Source organism: Globicephala melas, chromosome 11, assembly GCF_963455315.2.
Source record: "Globicephala melas chromosome 11, mGloMel1.2, whole genome shotgun sequence".
Classification (NCBI taxonomy): domain Eukaryota; kingdom Metazoa; phylum Chordata; class Mammalia; order Artiodactyla; family Delphinidae; genus Globicephala; species Globicephala melas.
This window is the reverse complement of record NC_083324.2, coordinates 59,375,741-59,393,111: the sequence shown is the minus strand read 5'-3', so window position 1 is coordinate 59,393,111 and position 17,371 is coordinate 59,375,741. Positions and strand designations below refer to the sequence as shown.

The 17,371-nt window shown below is 39.1% G+C and overlaps 1 protein-coding gene across 1 annotated transcript in view; it reads left to right on the top strand.

Annotated features, from left to right (window-relative positions):
- Positions 1-17,371, top strand: part of ZNF451 (zinc finger protein 451) — an 85,164-nt gene that overhangs the window by 48,601 nt on the left and 19,192 nt on the right. Inside the window, exons 8-13 of the mRNA XM_030841020.2 lie at positions 629-782; positions 1,276-1,423; positions 4,099-5,705; positions 7,511-7,654; positions 11,838-11,968; positions 13,046-13,232. Coding sequence (XP_030696880.1) covers positions 629-782; positions 1,276-1,423; positions 4,099-5,705; positions 7,511-7,654; positions 11,838-11,968; positions 13,046-13,232 — 2,371 coding nt within the window. The remainder of the gene's footprint in view (positions 1-628; positions 783-1,275; positions 1,424-4,098; positions 5,706-7,510; positions 7,655-11,837; positions 11,969-13,045; positions 13,233-17,371) is intronic.

The following is a 17,371-nucleotide window of genomic DNA, read 5'->3' as shown; positions in this document are numbered from 1 at the left end:
AAAAAGCCTGGAAATGAATAGTTGACTAAATCTCAGTAGATCCACATCACACCATGGAGTAGTTTGTAGCCATTAAGAAGAATAAATTAGAGCGACACCAGTTGATTTTTAGGGATTTCCATTAGTTATTGTGGAATAAGAAAACTAAGAGGCAGAAGAATCTGTAAGATGACAATATTTGATAAAACAATGGCAATTCCCTCTGTGTATTTATTTTTGTATGGAGAAATTTATAGAAGAATACGTATTTGTAAACATAGGTTATATTGCAGAGTAGAGTGAACAAAGCAAAACATAAGAAAAAGTATATGTGATATGAAAACATTTATGCATTTATATAATATTGCATATAGATGTATATATAAAAAGAAAAATGTATAGAAAGCAAATGTATGTTTATTGTCATAGAAAGATGGTAATAATTTGTTTTTAAGGAAATAATTTAAAATTTCATATATGGGACCTCATTTATGACAAAAAAATCCACAGTTCACACTCAGGGAAGAAAAGTTTTCATGTTAAAAACTGATACAAAATATTCCAAATAAATAGGAAATTTTGAAAGTTGATTTAAGAAATTGAATATTGATTTTAGTTGTCTATAATAAAGCTTTGCCTTATATTTTAGGAAGCTGCAGATGATGGACATAAAAACAACCTTCTTCCTCAGATTATTCAGTGTTTTGCGTGTCCAAATTGCTTCCTTCTTTTTAGCAGCAAGGATGAGTGTTTGAAGCATATGTCTGGAAAGAATCATTTCCATCAGAGTTTTAAACTGGGTGGTATGTTAATACTCTCTTCCGCTGAAAATTATTAAACTACTTTAACCTTTGCTGATTTACCATACTTCTCAGATAATTCTTGAGGTAACTTATCTTCACATTAGTTTTGAGAACCATGAAAGCAAAAGGTTTTTATCTCATTTTTTATTTTTCAAAAAAGATTCTCATTATTTATTTGCACCTAAGAGTAAGGTTTACTTTGAGGAATGAAAAGAAACTTGGGAAGAAAACATTTATGCAGGATAATGTTTTTGTATATATCCATTGGGAAGTTGGGTATTTCTCTGCATTTAAGATTCAGATTTTAACTTGAGCATGAGTTCAGCATCCACTGCACTTAATTGAGGCTAGAAAACGACTTCTCTTAGATTTTTATCACATAAATAACCATCTTCTTTTACTTACGTCACCTGATGTTGAGAAAGGCAAAGGGGAGGAAGGCCGGGTCACTCTACTCAGATCTTTGCAAGTCATAGTTCATTTTGTCTTTCAGATGACAAGGGAATGGCACAGCCAATATCATTTCCATCTTTTGCAAAGAAACTTCTGATCTCTCTGTGCAAAGATGTTCCATTTCAAGTTAAGTGTGTGGCCTGCCACCAGACACTGCGTTCCCACATGGAGCTCACTGCCCATTTCAGGTTTGTAAGGGGCTAGTCTTGGGCTGTAAGATTCCCGCCCAATAAGCTCCACAACAGCCAGAGGACTCAACAAATACTTTTCTATTCCATGTTTCTCTCCTTCCAATATGAGAGTGTATATTTGCCTGGACATTACCCAAACTTAGCATAATGAAAGAAGTGAGAGGTGTGAGAAAAGTGGATATATTGATGTTGCTGTGAACATAAAACAAGCTAACAGTTCTAAGTTCTGCATGTGCTGTTGAGGGTTGTGCCTGGAGGAGGAGAGGGTTATGATAGAACCTTGGCTTTGAGTCAACCAGCATGGAAAGTATCACAAACAAGTGAAAAATTACATGTCAGTGAAAGGCCAAATTTGTCAAACAATAAAGTATGCTTTTTTTGTCTTTACAATGGAAATTATCAAGCACTATACAAAAGTAAGGAGAATCGTATAATGAACCCCAGTGTACCTTTCACGAGGCTTCAGTAGTTATCAACACATGACAGTCGTGTTTTATTTATACTCTCATCCCCAGAAGTTCTTATTTTGAAGCAAATCTTGTCATTTTATCTGTAAATACTTCAATATATATCTCTGAATGATAAGCACTCTTTTTTTTAAAGAAAAATAACTAATACCATTATCACACTTTAAAAAACTATTTTTTTAAATATCATCAAACACCTAGTCAGTTATCAAATTTCTCCGATTACTTCATGATGTTTTTTACATTTGGTTTGTTGGAATCATAATTCAAAGTCTGTACTTTACATTTAGATGCTGTGTCTCTTAGGTCTTTTTTCCCCCATTATTTCTTTAAAATGCATTAAAATTGTATCACACTACTAAATGATACAATTGCATTTGTTTAAGTAGAACAGTTGTTTTCACAAACCTTCAAGTAAAATATGTTCTCAAAAAACAGAGGCAGTGGAGTATAATCACTCTGTATACACTCAGTATAATTATTGATGTTAACAGTCCTGGTTCTGACTTATATTTTATGAGTTCAAATCCTGGTTCTGCCCTTTATTTTTATTCCTAATTTTTTTAATGGAAAATTTCAACTGTATGAAAGTCAGCTGAATAGTATAATGAACCTCCATTTACCTGTCACCCAGTTTTAATAATTATCAACACTGCCATTCTTCTTTTATTTATATATCTGTATGCTCCTTACTACCCTTAATTATTTTTTACAGTTCTTTGTTTCTGAGATACAATTTCGATTTATTGAAGTATACAAATCTTAACCTTTATGATTTTGACTACTGGATACATCTGTTAACCCACACTTTTACCATCCTATGTTACCTCTCCATGGAAAGTTCCATTGTTCCCTTCCTGGTCACTTCCCACCCTCTCACCCTCAGGCAGTCTATTCTGATACTTTTTCCACCTTACGTTGGTTTTATCTCCTCTAGGACTTTATGTAAATGGAATCATATAGAGTATGCACTCTTTTGTGTTTGTCATAATATCTGTAAGATTCATCCATATTGTTTAGTACATTGTTCCTTTTTATTTGTGAGAAGTATTCTCTTGTATGAATACAGCACAATTTGTTTATTCATTCTTATGTTGATGGACAGTTTTTAGCTAGTGTGAATAAAGCTGCTATGTACATTTTATACAAGCCTTTTATAGACATAGGTTTCATTTCTCTTGGATGAATATCTAGGAGTGGAATTGCGGGATCAAAGAGTATGTGTATTTAATTTTATAAGACACTACTAGACATTTTCCCAAAGTGTTTGCACTGGTACACATTCCTACCAGCCAGGTGTGAGAGTTCCATTTCCTCCACATCCTTGCCAAGGTTTGCTGTTGCCAGTCTATTTCATTTTAGTTGTCCTTTTGAGAGTCTCACTGTGGTTTTAATCTGGATTTCCCTAATGAACAATGATGTTGGACACTTTCTTTAGTATAAAAGCAACCATGGGCATGGCATTTTCCTAACGTAAAATCAGTTCATTCTTAAAGAATAGGTACAGGGTTGTTGAGAGTCTCACTGTAGTGCTCCTCTGTATTGTTTAATTACCACAGAGAAGTTAATTACTTGCTTGTCTCATGACGTTCCTATCAGTGCATTTGATATAGTTTGTACTTGTCTAAAATTTGTCTGAATTTTTAAAAAAATTTTTGATTCTAGTTTTACCCTTTGGTATATGGATTAGAAACAGATAAGTGTAGGTAATGGTCAGGTAGATAGAATATTATTATATCATCTGCAACTTTATTTTTTAAAATTTATTTTATTTATTTTTGGCTCTGTTGGGTCTTCGTTGCTGCACGCAGGCTTTCTCTAGTTGCCGCAAGCGGGGGCTACTCTTCATTGAGGTGCACAGGCTTCTCATTGTCGTGGCTTCTCCTGTTGCAGAGCATGGGCTCTAGGCACGCAGGCTTCAGTAGTTGTGGCACGCGGGCTCTAGAGCGCAGGCTCAATAGTTGTGGTGCAAGGGCTTAGTTCTCCGCGGCATGTGGGATCTTCCTGGACCAGGGCTTGAACCCGTGTCCCCTGCATTGGCAGGTGGATTCTTAACCACTGTGCCACCAGGGAAGCCCTGCAACATTATTGAAAAACAATTTTTAGTGCTTGTGTATACATTGATTACTTTATAATTCCTACAATAAAAAGCAGAGATACCATATTTAGAAAATACTTATGAGTTTATTTTTTTGTCCAATTTAGAGTTCGTTGTCGAAACGCTGGTCCTGTAGCTCTAGCTGAGAAGAGCATTGCTCAGGTGGCAGAGAAATTCCTACTGAGAGGTTATTGTCCACATTGCAACCGTGTCTTTGTGGATGAAACCAGTACCCGGAATCACAAGCGGAACTCAGGACACAAAGTCCGAGTCATTAACTCAATGGAAGAATCAGTCTTACTTTATTGCCACAGCAGTGAAGGGAACAAACCCCCTTCTGACTTGCACCTGTTGCAAGATAAGTCAAAATTTTCATCACTTAAAAGAAATATGTCCGTTCGAGAATCTAGCTCAGAAGATTGCAGCACTGTTCCAAAAAAGAAGATTAATTTAGGAGATAAAAGCCATGGGGGTATGGTTTGTGTTCAGAAGGAAAAGTCACTTGTTAAAACCTGGTTTTGTGAATGCCAGCAACGCTTCCCAAGTGAAGATGCAGTAGAAAAGCACGTTTTCTCAGCAAACACGATGTGTTATAAGTGTGTGGTCTGTGGGAAGGTGTGTGAAGATTCAGGAGTCATCCGTTTACATATGAGCCGCGTTCATGGAGGGGCACATTTAAATAACTTTCTTTTCTGGTGTCGGACATGCAAAAAGGAGTTGGCAAGGAAAGAGGCTATAATGGCCCATGTGACTGAGTTTCATAATGGACACAGGTATTTTTATGAGACAGATGAGGTAGAAGGTGACACTTTGCCGTCATCCTCTACAACGTTGGTGAATGATCTGACTGCTGATAATCCTTTTTCGACTATTACTATTCTTGATCATTCCCCAGCAACCAGTCCTCCAAGCGGTAAATGGCAATGCCGAATTTGTGAAGATATGTTTGACTCCCAAGAATGTGTGAAACAACACTGCATGTCTTTAGCAAGTCACCAGTTTCATAGGTATAGCTGCGCCCATTGCAAAAAGACTTTTCACAAGATGGAAACACTGTATCGACATTGCCAAGATGAGCATGACAACGAAATAAAGATGAAGTATTTCTGTGGCCTTTGTGATCTGATCTTTAATGTGGAAGAAGCGTTTCTGAGTCATTATAAGGAGCACCACAGCATAGACTATGTATTTGTGTCAGAAAAAACGGAAACTTCCATTAAAACCGAGAGTGATTTTCCAGTTATGGAGACCGGTAACCTACTCACGTGCGGCTGCCGGGAGAGCTACCTCTGCAAAGTCAACAGAAGGGAGGACCACGCTCGCTGTCTGCAGACTCTCCTGGGCCAGGGCCGCCTGTGGTTCCGCTGTGGCGTGTGCTCGGCCACGGCGCAGGCCACGGATGACATGCTGGCACACGTGCGCCAGGTGCACGCGGAGCCGGAGGGCGCAGAGGGCACGCCGCGGTGCCTGATCAAGTGCGGCACCTGCACCAGAGCCTTCCAGGATCCCGAGAGCGCGCAGCAGCACTTCCACAGGAAACACTGCTTCCTGCGGGAGCCCAGCGTGGCCTGCTTTGGGCCTGAGCAGACGAGCCCGTACACGTTTGCTGCCAGTTCCTCCCGCGCAGAGAGAAAGCTGAGACAGGCAGCAAGCTGTCCACAGACTTCAGACCTGGAGAGAGGAGCCGAGACTGACGTGAGCTGTCAGAGTACAGGTACGGCTCCACAACCCTGACGTCCGTACACGTTTCCCATTTCCGCTTAGAAACACGTGCATGTGTAGCCACCCTCTTTGCTCCTAGGGAGCCAGTGTTGAAGCCAGGACTTGATGGGCTGATACGTGGCGTGCACTTTACCGGGAGGAATCTGTATTCCCGCTGCTTCAGGCAGCCACTCTCTCAACCTAAGGGCACAAGGAATATCTGTTACGCTAAATAATAGGTACTTTAGGTAACATTTTCTTTTCTTTTCCAAAAGACATGGGAATTTTGAAAGATGAGGGAAATAGATGGTCCTTCTGAAAGTCAGATTTGAAAGTTATCCTGCACGTTACTGTCATTTAGATTTAAGTTCAATAAAAAGATAAATCAGGTGAATTCTTTTTATTTCTATTTTGACCTTATTCTATAAGTATGAGAAGTTTTAAAGGTCACTTGAGAATTTGTATATTTTTGTTACCGTCTTCGGAAGCAAAGCTTTTACTTAGAGTTAAAATAGCAATTAGAAGTCGAGTTGTTAAGTGGTAGCAAGAAACCAGGCAGAAAACTGAGGTATGGATGGATCCCCTTGTCTGTGCTTACTCTAGGCTTCCCTTCTTCTTTGATAAGATTAAGGAAGTCTAGAAGAGTGCAGTGTTTTCATTTTGTTTAGAAGTAAATTGTTTTCTTTAGAGTATAATTTTAAGTGTATATTCTTTTAAAGATTAACTCTTCATAAGTTATACAATGTCGAGTGGAAAAAATGAAATATGTGAGTATTTTGGTTCATAAAATATGTTTATGAATTACTGAGTTTGTAGCACATGTAGATCTCAACATTGCCTTTAGCCACGGTATGTTTTATGTGAGAAATGATTAAATAACATACTATTGATCCATTCAACTCGATGTCAAACAGTGAAACCGTGGTCACACTATTTTATGTTCTGTTGTTTTCCTTTTGCTCTTGTGATTGCTTTTGGGGGATTTGTGTTGGTCTGTGTCTGATAGGAGGTCATTGTTGTATCTATTAGTATTTTAAGAAGACAGATAAGAAGATGGGTGGTTTGGAAATGGGAAGATGGCAGTCTTTTTCTGAGGGAGTCTCTAGTAGGTGGAGTAGAAGCTATCCATTTTAAAAATAATATAAACATTTAAGACTTGCATTGCTACCACTCGAAACTGTAAGGCCCTGTCAAAGTGAAAGGTATGAAAGAAGAGAAGAGGAGGGAGGGGAAGAGGAGGGAGGACAAGAGTTGCAGATGGTGGGAGGTGAGAGGCCCTGAGTTGACTGAGGAAGAGGTGTCCTTGGCGCGAGGAGCACCGGGCCCTGTTCTGCACGAGCCACAGGAGCCTCTTGTGGGCTGTCTCGTGTCTGCTTTCAGGTGTGTGAGCACAGAGCCAGAGGGCTGCTGATGAATCAGTCTACATTAGGAAAAGAACAAACTCCTGGCGGCGAGAAAGTTCTTAGCAAGTAACCCTGAAAGTTTATTTTGATGGATGGTGCGAGTTTTTAGTTATTTAGCCTTAAAACTTGGTCTTCCATATCTTCCAGTATACTAATTTTTTAAAAACTTTCTTTTATAAGTGACTTTTAAAGAAAGCCAGGATCAATGGTACATATTTGTTGAAAGGATAATCATTTCTGAAATATTCAAAATACTTCTTATCTGATATAAATATATTATGTCACATACAGGTTTGGATTTCATGACATGGTTTAGATAGAAGTAAATAACATGCAAGATTAATATTAAGTTGACAAATTAAAAAGTTTTTAGCTAATTCTTATCAAATTCATGTTGATGTTTCTCTCTTCTCAGATGAAGAGGTTGTTGAGCTCCCAGATTTGGATTACCTGCGAACCATGACTCACATAGTCTTTGTAGACTTTGATAACTGGTCCAACTTTTTTGGTCATCTACCAGGGACTCTTAACCAAGGAACATTTATTTGGGGCTTTCAAGGTATGGTTAATAAGGAACACATTTGAGACAACCTCCCTTTTTTTCCCCCCTTAGAATGTGATTTGCTTTAAAAGGACTCCTTTTGAACCTTCCTGAATAGAAGATAGGAACATAATTGGAATTTTGTCACTTTGCATTATAGTTACTCTGCTAGAATATTTTTCTCTTTACATTTCTCTGAGGTAAATATTCGCTCTACCTGGTGACCCACAGTTTGTGGATCTTTAGATACAGATTGAAAGAGCCTTTATTCAGTATCTACAATGCGCCAGATACTGTACTTGGTACTAATGCATGCTTACTGATTGTTATAATTTTCACCCTTTAAAATATAAGGAAGAAGGCTGAGAAGTTTATTTTTCACAAAGTACAAAAATAATAAATAGTAGAGTTAGCTTTCAAACTGGGGCCTCATGACTACAGGACTAGTGTGTTTTCAACATAACTGCCTCTTCACTTCATCCTTACCGTTCATAAATGTGCATCTTCACATAAATCTCCCTTCCAGGTACTAACCAGGCCCAGCCCTGCTTAGCTTCCGAGATCAGATGAGATCGGGTGCATTCAGGGTGGTATGGCCGTAGTCTAAATCTCTTTACAAACCATTGACCAAACCTGGGAGAGAGACTCCTCTTTGATTAACTGAGGCTTAGTACAGTGAGCCTCTGATGTACGGGCATCCCTAGGAGATACTGCTGGTTCAGTTCTAGACCACTGCAAGTCACATGAATTTTTTGGTTTCCCAGTGCATATAAAAGTTATGTTTATACTATACTGTGGTCTATTAAGTGAGCAACAACATTATGTCTAAAAGAAGTCTTAATTAAAACATACCTTGGGACTTGCCTAGTGGCACAGTGGTTAAGAATCCGCCTGCCAATGCAGGGAACATGGGTTTGAGCCCTGGTCCAGGAAGATCCTATATGCCGTGGAGCAATTAAGCCCATGTGCCACAACTACTGAGCCTACGCTCTAGAGCCCGCGAGCCACAACTATTGAGCCCGAGTGCCACAGCTACTGAAGCCTGCGCCTAGAGCTCATGCTCTGCAACAAGAGAATCCACTGCAATGAGAAGCCCGCACACTGCAACAAAGAGTGGCCCCCGCTCACCACAGCCGGAGAAAGCCCGCAGGCAGCAACGAAAACCCAATGCAGCCAAAAAAAAAAAACCCTATTGCTAAAAAAATGCTAACCACCTGAGCCTTCAGTGAGTCGTAATTTTTCTGCTAGGGGAGGGTCTTGCCTCCATGCTGATGGCTGCTGACTGATCAGCCTGGGGGTTGTTGAAGGCTGGGGTGGCTGCGGCAGTTTCTTAAAATAAGGCAACAATGAAGTTTGTAGCATTGGTTGACTCTTCCTTTCATGAACGATTTCTCTGTAGCATGCAATGGTGTTTGATAGCATTTTACCCACAGTAGAACTTCTTTCAGAATTGGAGTCAGTCTTCTGAAACCCTGCTCCTGTGTTATCAGCTAAGCTTATGTAATATTCGAAATCCTTTGTTGTCATTTCAACAATCTTCACAGCATCTTCACCAGGAGTGCGTTCCTTCTCAAGAAACCACTTTCTTTTGGCTCATCCATAAGAAGCAACTCCTCACCCATTCAAGTTTTATCCTGAGATTGCAGCAATTCAGTCACATCTTCAGACTCCAGTTCTAATTCTAGTTCTCTTGCTGTTTCCACCACATTTGCAGTTCCTTTGTCTACTGAATTCTTGACCCCTCAAAGTCATCCATGAGGGTTGGAATCAACTTCTTCCAGACTCCTGTGGATGTTGATATTTTGCTTTCTTCACATCTTCCCAGTCATGAAAGGAATGGTGAATCCTTTCTAGAAGGTTTTCAATTTAGTTTGCCCAGATCCATCAGAGGAATCACTACCTATGGCAGCTGTAGCCTTACGAAATTTATTTCTTAAATAATAAGACTTGAAAGTCAAAATTGCTCCTTGATCCATGGGCTACAGAATGAATATTACATTAGGAGACATAAAAACAAAATGAATCTCATTGTACATCTGCATCAGAGCTCTTGGGTGACCAAGTGCATTGTCAATGAGCAGTAATATTTTGAAAGGATTCTTCTGAGCAGTAGGTCTCAAAAGTGGGCTTAAAATATTCAAGAAACCATATTGCTGTCATCCAGGCTTTGTTCTTACATTTGTAGAGCATAAGCAGGGTCAATTTAGCTTAATTCTTTTTCTTTCTTTTTTTAAAAATAAATTTATTTATTTATTTTTGGCTGCATTGGGTCTTTGTTGCTGCGTGCGGGCTTTCTCTAGTTGTGGTGAGCAGGGGTACTCTTCGTTGCAGTGCATGGGCTTTTCATTACAGTGACTTCTCTTGTTGCAGAGCACGGGCTCTAGGCGCACGGGCTTCAGTAGTTGTGGCATGAGAGCTCAGTAGTTGTGGCTCGCGGGCTCTAGAGCACAGGCTCAGTAGTTGTGGCTCACGGGCTTAGTTGCTCTGCAGCATGTGGGATCTTCCGGACCAGGGATTGAACCCGTGTCCCCTGCGTTGGTAGGCGGATTCTTAACCACTGCACCACCAGGGAAGTCCTAGCTTAATTCTTAAGGGCCCTAGGATTTTCAGAATGGTAAACGAGCGTTGTATTCAAGTTAAAGTCACCAGCTGCATTAGCCCCTAACAAGAGAGTCAGCCTGTCCTTTGAAACATTGAAGCCAGGCATTGACTTCTATCTGTGAAACTGCTAGATGGCATCTTCTTGCAATAGAAGGCTGTTTTGCCTACACTGAAAATCTTTTGTTTAGTGCAGCCACCTTCATGAATTATCTTAGGACTTATCTTCTGGATGACTTGCTGCAGCTTCTACATCAGCACTTGCTGGTTCACCTTACACTTTAATGTTATGGGGACGGCTTCTTTCCTTAAACCTCATGAACCAACCTCTGCTAGCTTCAGACTTTGCTTCTGCAGCTTCGTCACCTCTCTCAGTCTTCATAGAATTGAAGGCAGTTAGGGCCAGGCTCTGGATTGGGCTTTGGCTTAAGGGAATATTGTGGTCATTTGATTTTCTATGCAGAGACTCAGACTTTCTCCATATCAGCAATAATGTTGTTTCACTTTCTTGTCATTCATTTGTTCACTGCAGTAGCACTTTTAATTTCGTTCAAGAACTTTTCCTTTGCATTCACAGCTTGGGTAACTTTGTGGTGCAAGAGGCCTAGCTTTCAGCCTGTCTTGGCTTTTGACATGCCTTCCTCACTAAGCTTAATCATTGCTAGCTTTTGATTTTAAAAAATGTGAGACTCTTCCTCTCACTTGGACATTTAGAGGCCATTGTAGGGTTATTAATTGACCTAATTTCAATATTGTGTCTCGGGGAAAAGGGAGGCAGGAAGGGAGGGGAGAAGACGGGGGAAGGGCCAGTCGGTGTGGCAGTCAGAACACACACAACATTTATCAGTTAAGTTTGCCTTCTTGTATGGGCATGGTTCATGGCACCCCCAAACAATTACAATAGTAACATCAAAGATCACCATAACAAATAAAATAATGATGGAAAAGTTTGAAATATTGCGAATATTAACGAAATGTGACACAAAGTTAACAAATGCTGTTGGAAAAATGACATCGATGATCTCCCTCAATGCAAGGTTGCCACCAACCTTCAGTTTGTAAAAAACACAGTATCTGCAAAGCACAGTAAAGCAAAGTGCAGTGAAACAAGGTGTGCATGCCATGTTTGACAGCAAGCAGCATATAAAGAAGACGATTAGGATTTAAGATAGAAACATGCTGACCTGGATAAGGTAGTCAGTACAACCTCTTAGTAAGTCCAGCTTTCCTGATTGCACATCATTTTTATTCACTGAGCAGCCTTGACATATTTGTAAAAAACCACTAATGCGTACATTCATATAGAACAACAGCAGTCAAAGAATTTTCATGCACTTTACTTTTGATTCTGCTTAACATCCCTGTGAGTTTTCAGATTAATAGGCAGATTTGGGGAAGTCGGTCTACTTCCCCAAGATTTAAGCAACAACCTGGTGTTACCTGCACGAGAACTGCCTTGTTCTGCCTTCTAATCTGGTACTTTTCCTCTAGAAACATTTTTTTCTAGTATTTGTTTTTCCTTACAGAGTTTTCAGTTGTATCCAGTGTTCTGTTCTTTTTCTCTTGTTTGACTCATCATTTATGCCTTTTCTAAACATAATAGGAGGAAACACCAACTGGAAGCCTCCCGTCAACTGTAAGATCTATAATTACCTAAACAAGATTGGGTGCTTCTTCCTTCATCCTCGCTGTAGTAAAAGAAAAGATGCTGCTGATTTTGCCATATGTATGCATGTGAGTCATTGTTTTATTCAAAATCAAACGTGCATTTGGATTTTTTCCCCTCTTGAATCATAATGACACTGTAGATTCCTTTTCAGTGTTGTGCTTTTTGTATAAAACCTTTTGCATCAGGTTCTACTTATGACTGTTGAGGGCAGGAGTCCATAGCATGTGTTTACTGCTTCATCCCCAGTTCCAGCAGACTCTCAGCTACTCATAGTGCACCCTCAGCTATTTCTAGAATAAATTATCAGGAGATGACACTCCTTGATGCGTGAGGCACTTTCACATTTTAACATCTCTGAAATGGGGGGGCACCATAGCAGTCACTGTTGACCCAGATGGAATTTGCATTTGCTTCTGTCTCTGCTAGTCACCTGGAGAAACAACCCACCTGAGACCCAGTTTAAATTAAATTCTCTGCTTAAGGGTTTCTGTGTCACACTGATACTCTGCAAACTTGTTGACTGCTGCTTATGTTTTAAACCACAGATAGTTTCTTTTTCCATCTAGCCAGTTCTAAGATTGAGTTATGCAAATTACTTTGCTTACCTTTTCTCTATGGCAGATTCATTTTTTATTTACCCTCAGGTTGAGCGCGTAGCCCTGTTAGTGTTCCACCTTTATGTGGGGGCCTCCTGTTATATTCTTTTTGGCTTTCTCTTTCTTTCTTTCTTAGTGGCATATAAAAGAGCTTATCTTATAATTGACAGCATTTTATATTTGATTAAATATGGTATATTTCATTTATGAACGAGATCTTTATATCATACTTTGGTGGGAGGTTGAGCGCGTAGCCCTGTTAGTGTTCCACCTTTATGTGGGGGCCTCCTGTTATATTCTTTTTGGCTTTTTTTTTCTTTCTTAGTGGCATATAAAAGAGCTTATCTTATAATTGACAGCATTTTATATTTGATTAAACATGGTATATTTCATTTATGAACGAGATCTTTATATCATACTTTGGTGGGAGCAAGGGAACAAGCTAAATACACGTTTCTAGGTATGTGTTCATTCTGAAATAGCTGTAACTTGACTGGAAGCTCAGATGCTGATCTTTATCAACTTGTGCCATTTTTTCCAACTTAGGCTGGCCGTCTGGATGAACAACTGCCCAAGCAGATTCCTTTCACCATCCTCTCAGGAGATCAAGGTTTTCTGGAGCTAGAGAATCAATTTAAGAAGACTCAGAGGCCAGCACATATACTCAACCCTCACCACTTAGAGGGAGATATGATGTGTGCCTTGTTAAATAGCATATCTGATACGACCAAAGGTATGCAGCTGTAGCCACAGTGCCAACTGCCCAAGAGGAAGAGACTTCACTTCACTTATTGATGAGAAACCAATAAACTGCTCTCCACTAGTGCCCTGCTGCCTGCTCACTAAACCGCCACGCGCTCATGCTTCTATCGTATTTTTTCTCTTATCTCACTTTAACTTTGAGTGTATTAGAAGGAGAATGAATTCGTAATATTTTAGAGCCCATTTTTAATCTAATGAATAAAATTTATATTCATATATTTAAAATATATACTTATGGTTTGAAATATGCTAGTATAGTTTTGCAAAGCTCAGAATCCACATCTTCATTTCATTTCTAAAATTCTAAATTTATCTTCAGTTTTTCAGAAAGCAAAGTGCTTATAGGAGAAATCAGAAAGCAATAAATGCTAATATGGCAATACCAAAAAATAAAAAAATAAAAATTTAAGAGGTTGACAGTGACAAAATGATGCCCTGAAAGATCTTTATTGCCTTGAAGGGCTAGGCATCCGCTGTCCTACACTCTTCTCTGCCTTTTTGAGATTGTTCAATGAAAGGGCATGCTGATGTCCAATTTCACTAACCAGTATTTAAGAAAGGATGTAATTCTAGGGATCCAGATGGGTTTTGGTTTTGGTTTTTGTAATTTCTGAAATGTGGGTAGGAGAGAATAAAAGAGTAATTTTTAAATATCCTAATAATTTGCAGCCATGAATATGGTTTGAAGGTATTGATGAATGACCTCAATGAAAAACTGACTACTTTTTGGAATTTTTATTATATGCCTTTAAATTGTCCAAGTGTGCTCTCCTCCTAGCTATTTTCTTCTTTCTGCATATATAGAGCCACATTTTGATTGAAGATCTATTCTGAAGAACTTTGCTCTAACCACTCACTGCGTTGGATCAATTCACTTTGCAAAGTTAGGAACCATTAAGCTACTGGCACAATTGTGCTCTTTAAAGAAAAATCAGCTCTGTTTTGCATATTTATGTCATGATTCAGTACTGAATTTTGTCTTCCTATTCTGTAGTTTCTGTTTTCATTCACTTGCTTTTTCTGTCTGGCGTGTTTTTTTCTTTTCTTTCTTTTCTTAAAATTTTTAATTAATTTTTTTTATTGGAGTATAGTTGATTTACAATGTTGTGTTAGTTTCTGCTGTACAACAAAGTAAGTCAGTTATACATATACATATATCCACTCTTATTTATTTATTTATTATTTTTAAAATATTTATTTATTTGGCCGTGTGGGGTCTTAGTTGCGACATGTGGGATCTTCATTGCAGCATACAGCCTTCTCTCTAGTTCTCTAGTTGCGGTGTGTGGGCTTCTCTCTAGTTGTGGCGTGCGGGTTTTCTCTCTCTAGTTGTGGCCCATGGGCTCCAGGGTGCGTGGGCTCTGTAGTTTGTGGCACGTGGGCTGTCTCGTTGAGGTGCACAAGCTCAGTAGTTGTGGTGCGTGGGCTTAGTTGCCCCATGACGTGTAGGATCTTAGTTCCCTGACCGGGGATTGAACCTGCGTCCCCCACATTGGAAGGCAGATTCTTTACCATTGGACCACCAGGGAAGTCCCTATTCACTCTTTTTAAAATTCTGTTCCCATATAGGTCATTACAGAGTATTGAATGGAGTGCCCTATGTGTCTGTGGCTTTTTTTAACCTCTTTTTCTCCCATTCTTTTACCATCCCTTTCCCGATCCTTAACAACATCTACTTAATATCTTGAAAAATATTAAAATTTTTACCTTTGCTACCTAGGCCCACCCCCTTTTCTTCCTCCTATGCTGCTGCTCTGGGGAGCATTTCTTTTGTAATTTAGAACATGAGACCTGTAATGGATTTGCCTTTCTTTCAACTTTATTTGGAATGAGAGCTACATATGAGTAGGTCTGCATGGGTATATTAGGGTTGGAGGTAAAGTATAGGTTATTGTTATATACCAATGTTCTTTTCTTAATGTCTCTTATGCTCTAGCCTTTTTTTTTTTTTTTTGACATATACTTTAATTTCCTTTTTCATTCATCAGTGTCATAAACCACTCTCTATGTCAGAATATAGAATTCTCTAGGTATTTTTTTTTTAATCATTCATTTGTAATCAGTGCTTGTTTGAACTTACTGCTCTTTGGGGACACATGTATACTTTATTCTGAATTTTTGTGAAATACAGAGACCATGCGGTGCATAAAGAAGGGCATGGTCTTTGATTCGAATACTGACTTCTGCTTCTTAGCTGTGCGATTTCAGGCAAGTTACTCAACTTTTTCTGAGTCTCACTTTTCATATCTATAAGGTTGTAAGAATTAGTGATACGTATAGTGTCTAGCATAGCATAGGAAAGAGCATAGGTGCTCAGTAAATAGCAGCTATTATTAATTATTACTACTGTAAAAAGGAAATATGGTTACTAGCCACTATATATTTTTTTACTTTTTCTTTCCATTTTTTTCATTGTAGTAAAATATACATAAGATTTACCATCTTAACCATTTTGAAGTCTCCAGTTGAGTGGTATTAACTGCATTTACATTGTTGTGCAGCCATCACCGCCATCCATCCCCAGAACTCTTTTCATCTTGCAAAACTGAAACTCCATACCCATTAAACAACCCCACACTCCCCTTTCCCCAGCTCCTGGCAGCCACCATTCTGTTTCCTGTCTATGAATTTGACTACTCTAAGTATGTCATGTAAGTTAAATCATGCAGCCTTTGTATTTTTGTGACTGGCTTATTTCACTGAGCAAAATGTCCTCAGGTTTCACCCATGTTGTAGCCTATGTCAAAATGTCCTTCCTTTTTAAGGGTGAATAATACTCCATTGTATGTATATACCCCCTTTTGCTTATCCATTTATCCACTGATGGACACTTGGGTTGCGTCCATGCTTCAGCTATTATGAATCATGCTGTTGTGAACATGGGGATACAGACATCTCTTCGAGATCCTCCTTTCTGTTCTTATGAGTATATACCCAGAAGTGGAATTGCTGGATCATATGGTAATTCTATTTCTAATTCATTCATTCATTTATTGCTATGTCGGTCTTCGTTGCTGCTCAAGGGCTTTTTCTAATTGCGGTGAGTGGGGGCTACTCTTTGTTGCGGTGCATGGGCTTCTCATTGTGGTGGCTTTTCTTGCTGCGGCGCACGGGCTCTAGGCGCGCAGGCTTCAGTAGTTGTGGCACGCAGGCTCAGTAGTTGTGGCTTGTGGGCTCTAGAGCGCAGGCTCAGTAGTTGTGGCGCACGGGCTTAGTTGCTCCGCGGCATGTGGTATCTTCCCAGACCAGGGCTCGAACCCATGTTCCCTGCATTGGCAGGTGTATTCTTAACCACTGCACCACCAGGGAAGTCCTTTTTCTAATTTTTTGAGAAATCTCCATACTAATTTTCCACATGGATTGTACCATCTTACATTCTCACCAGTAGTGCATAAGGGTTCCATTTTCTCTGCATCCTTGCCAACAATTGTTATTTTCTGACTTTTGTTTGTTTTTATAGTAGCCATCCTAATGGGTGCGAAGTGGCATCTCATTTTGTTTTTGATTTCCATTTCCCTAATGGTTAGTGATGTAGAGCATCTTTTCATGTGCTATAGCCACTACATTTTAAAAGTAATGAAAATTATTAAAATTAAGTGGCCAAAGAAGTGTAGTCTTTAAGTCACATATTTTATTTAGGTCTGGATTTAAAGATGCTTTTATAACTCTAAAATTTAAAAAAATATTATGCTGAATCACAGTATGTTCAGATTCAGTTTAAGACAAATTTTTTTCTTCATGGAAGATTGAAAGGCATCAAACTGCCTGCTAATAAACTTTATAATAAGAAAAATCAAAGAACAGTGACTTTCTTGGGTAACTTTATTCCTTCACCTTTCCTAATAAATGGCTTTCTGAATAGTAGAGTAACAGTCTTTGTTAAGAAATGATATTTAATATGTATTGTGACTGAGAAACATCTCTCAGTGTCCACAAATACTGCAGTTCGTGTTGGGCCTGTAGTGTAGTTTTGGTTACCACAAGAATGCCAGGGTAACTCCTTTCATCTAGCTTAACCCCGTGTGCTATCTTCAGATCTGACAACCAGTTATTTTAAGGCAGTGTGGTTTGCGGGTAGGCGTCGATGGACCTTTTTGGGAATCTGAAAAA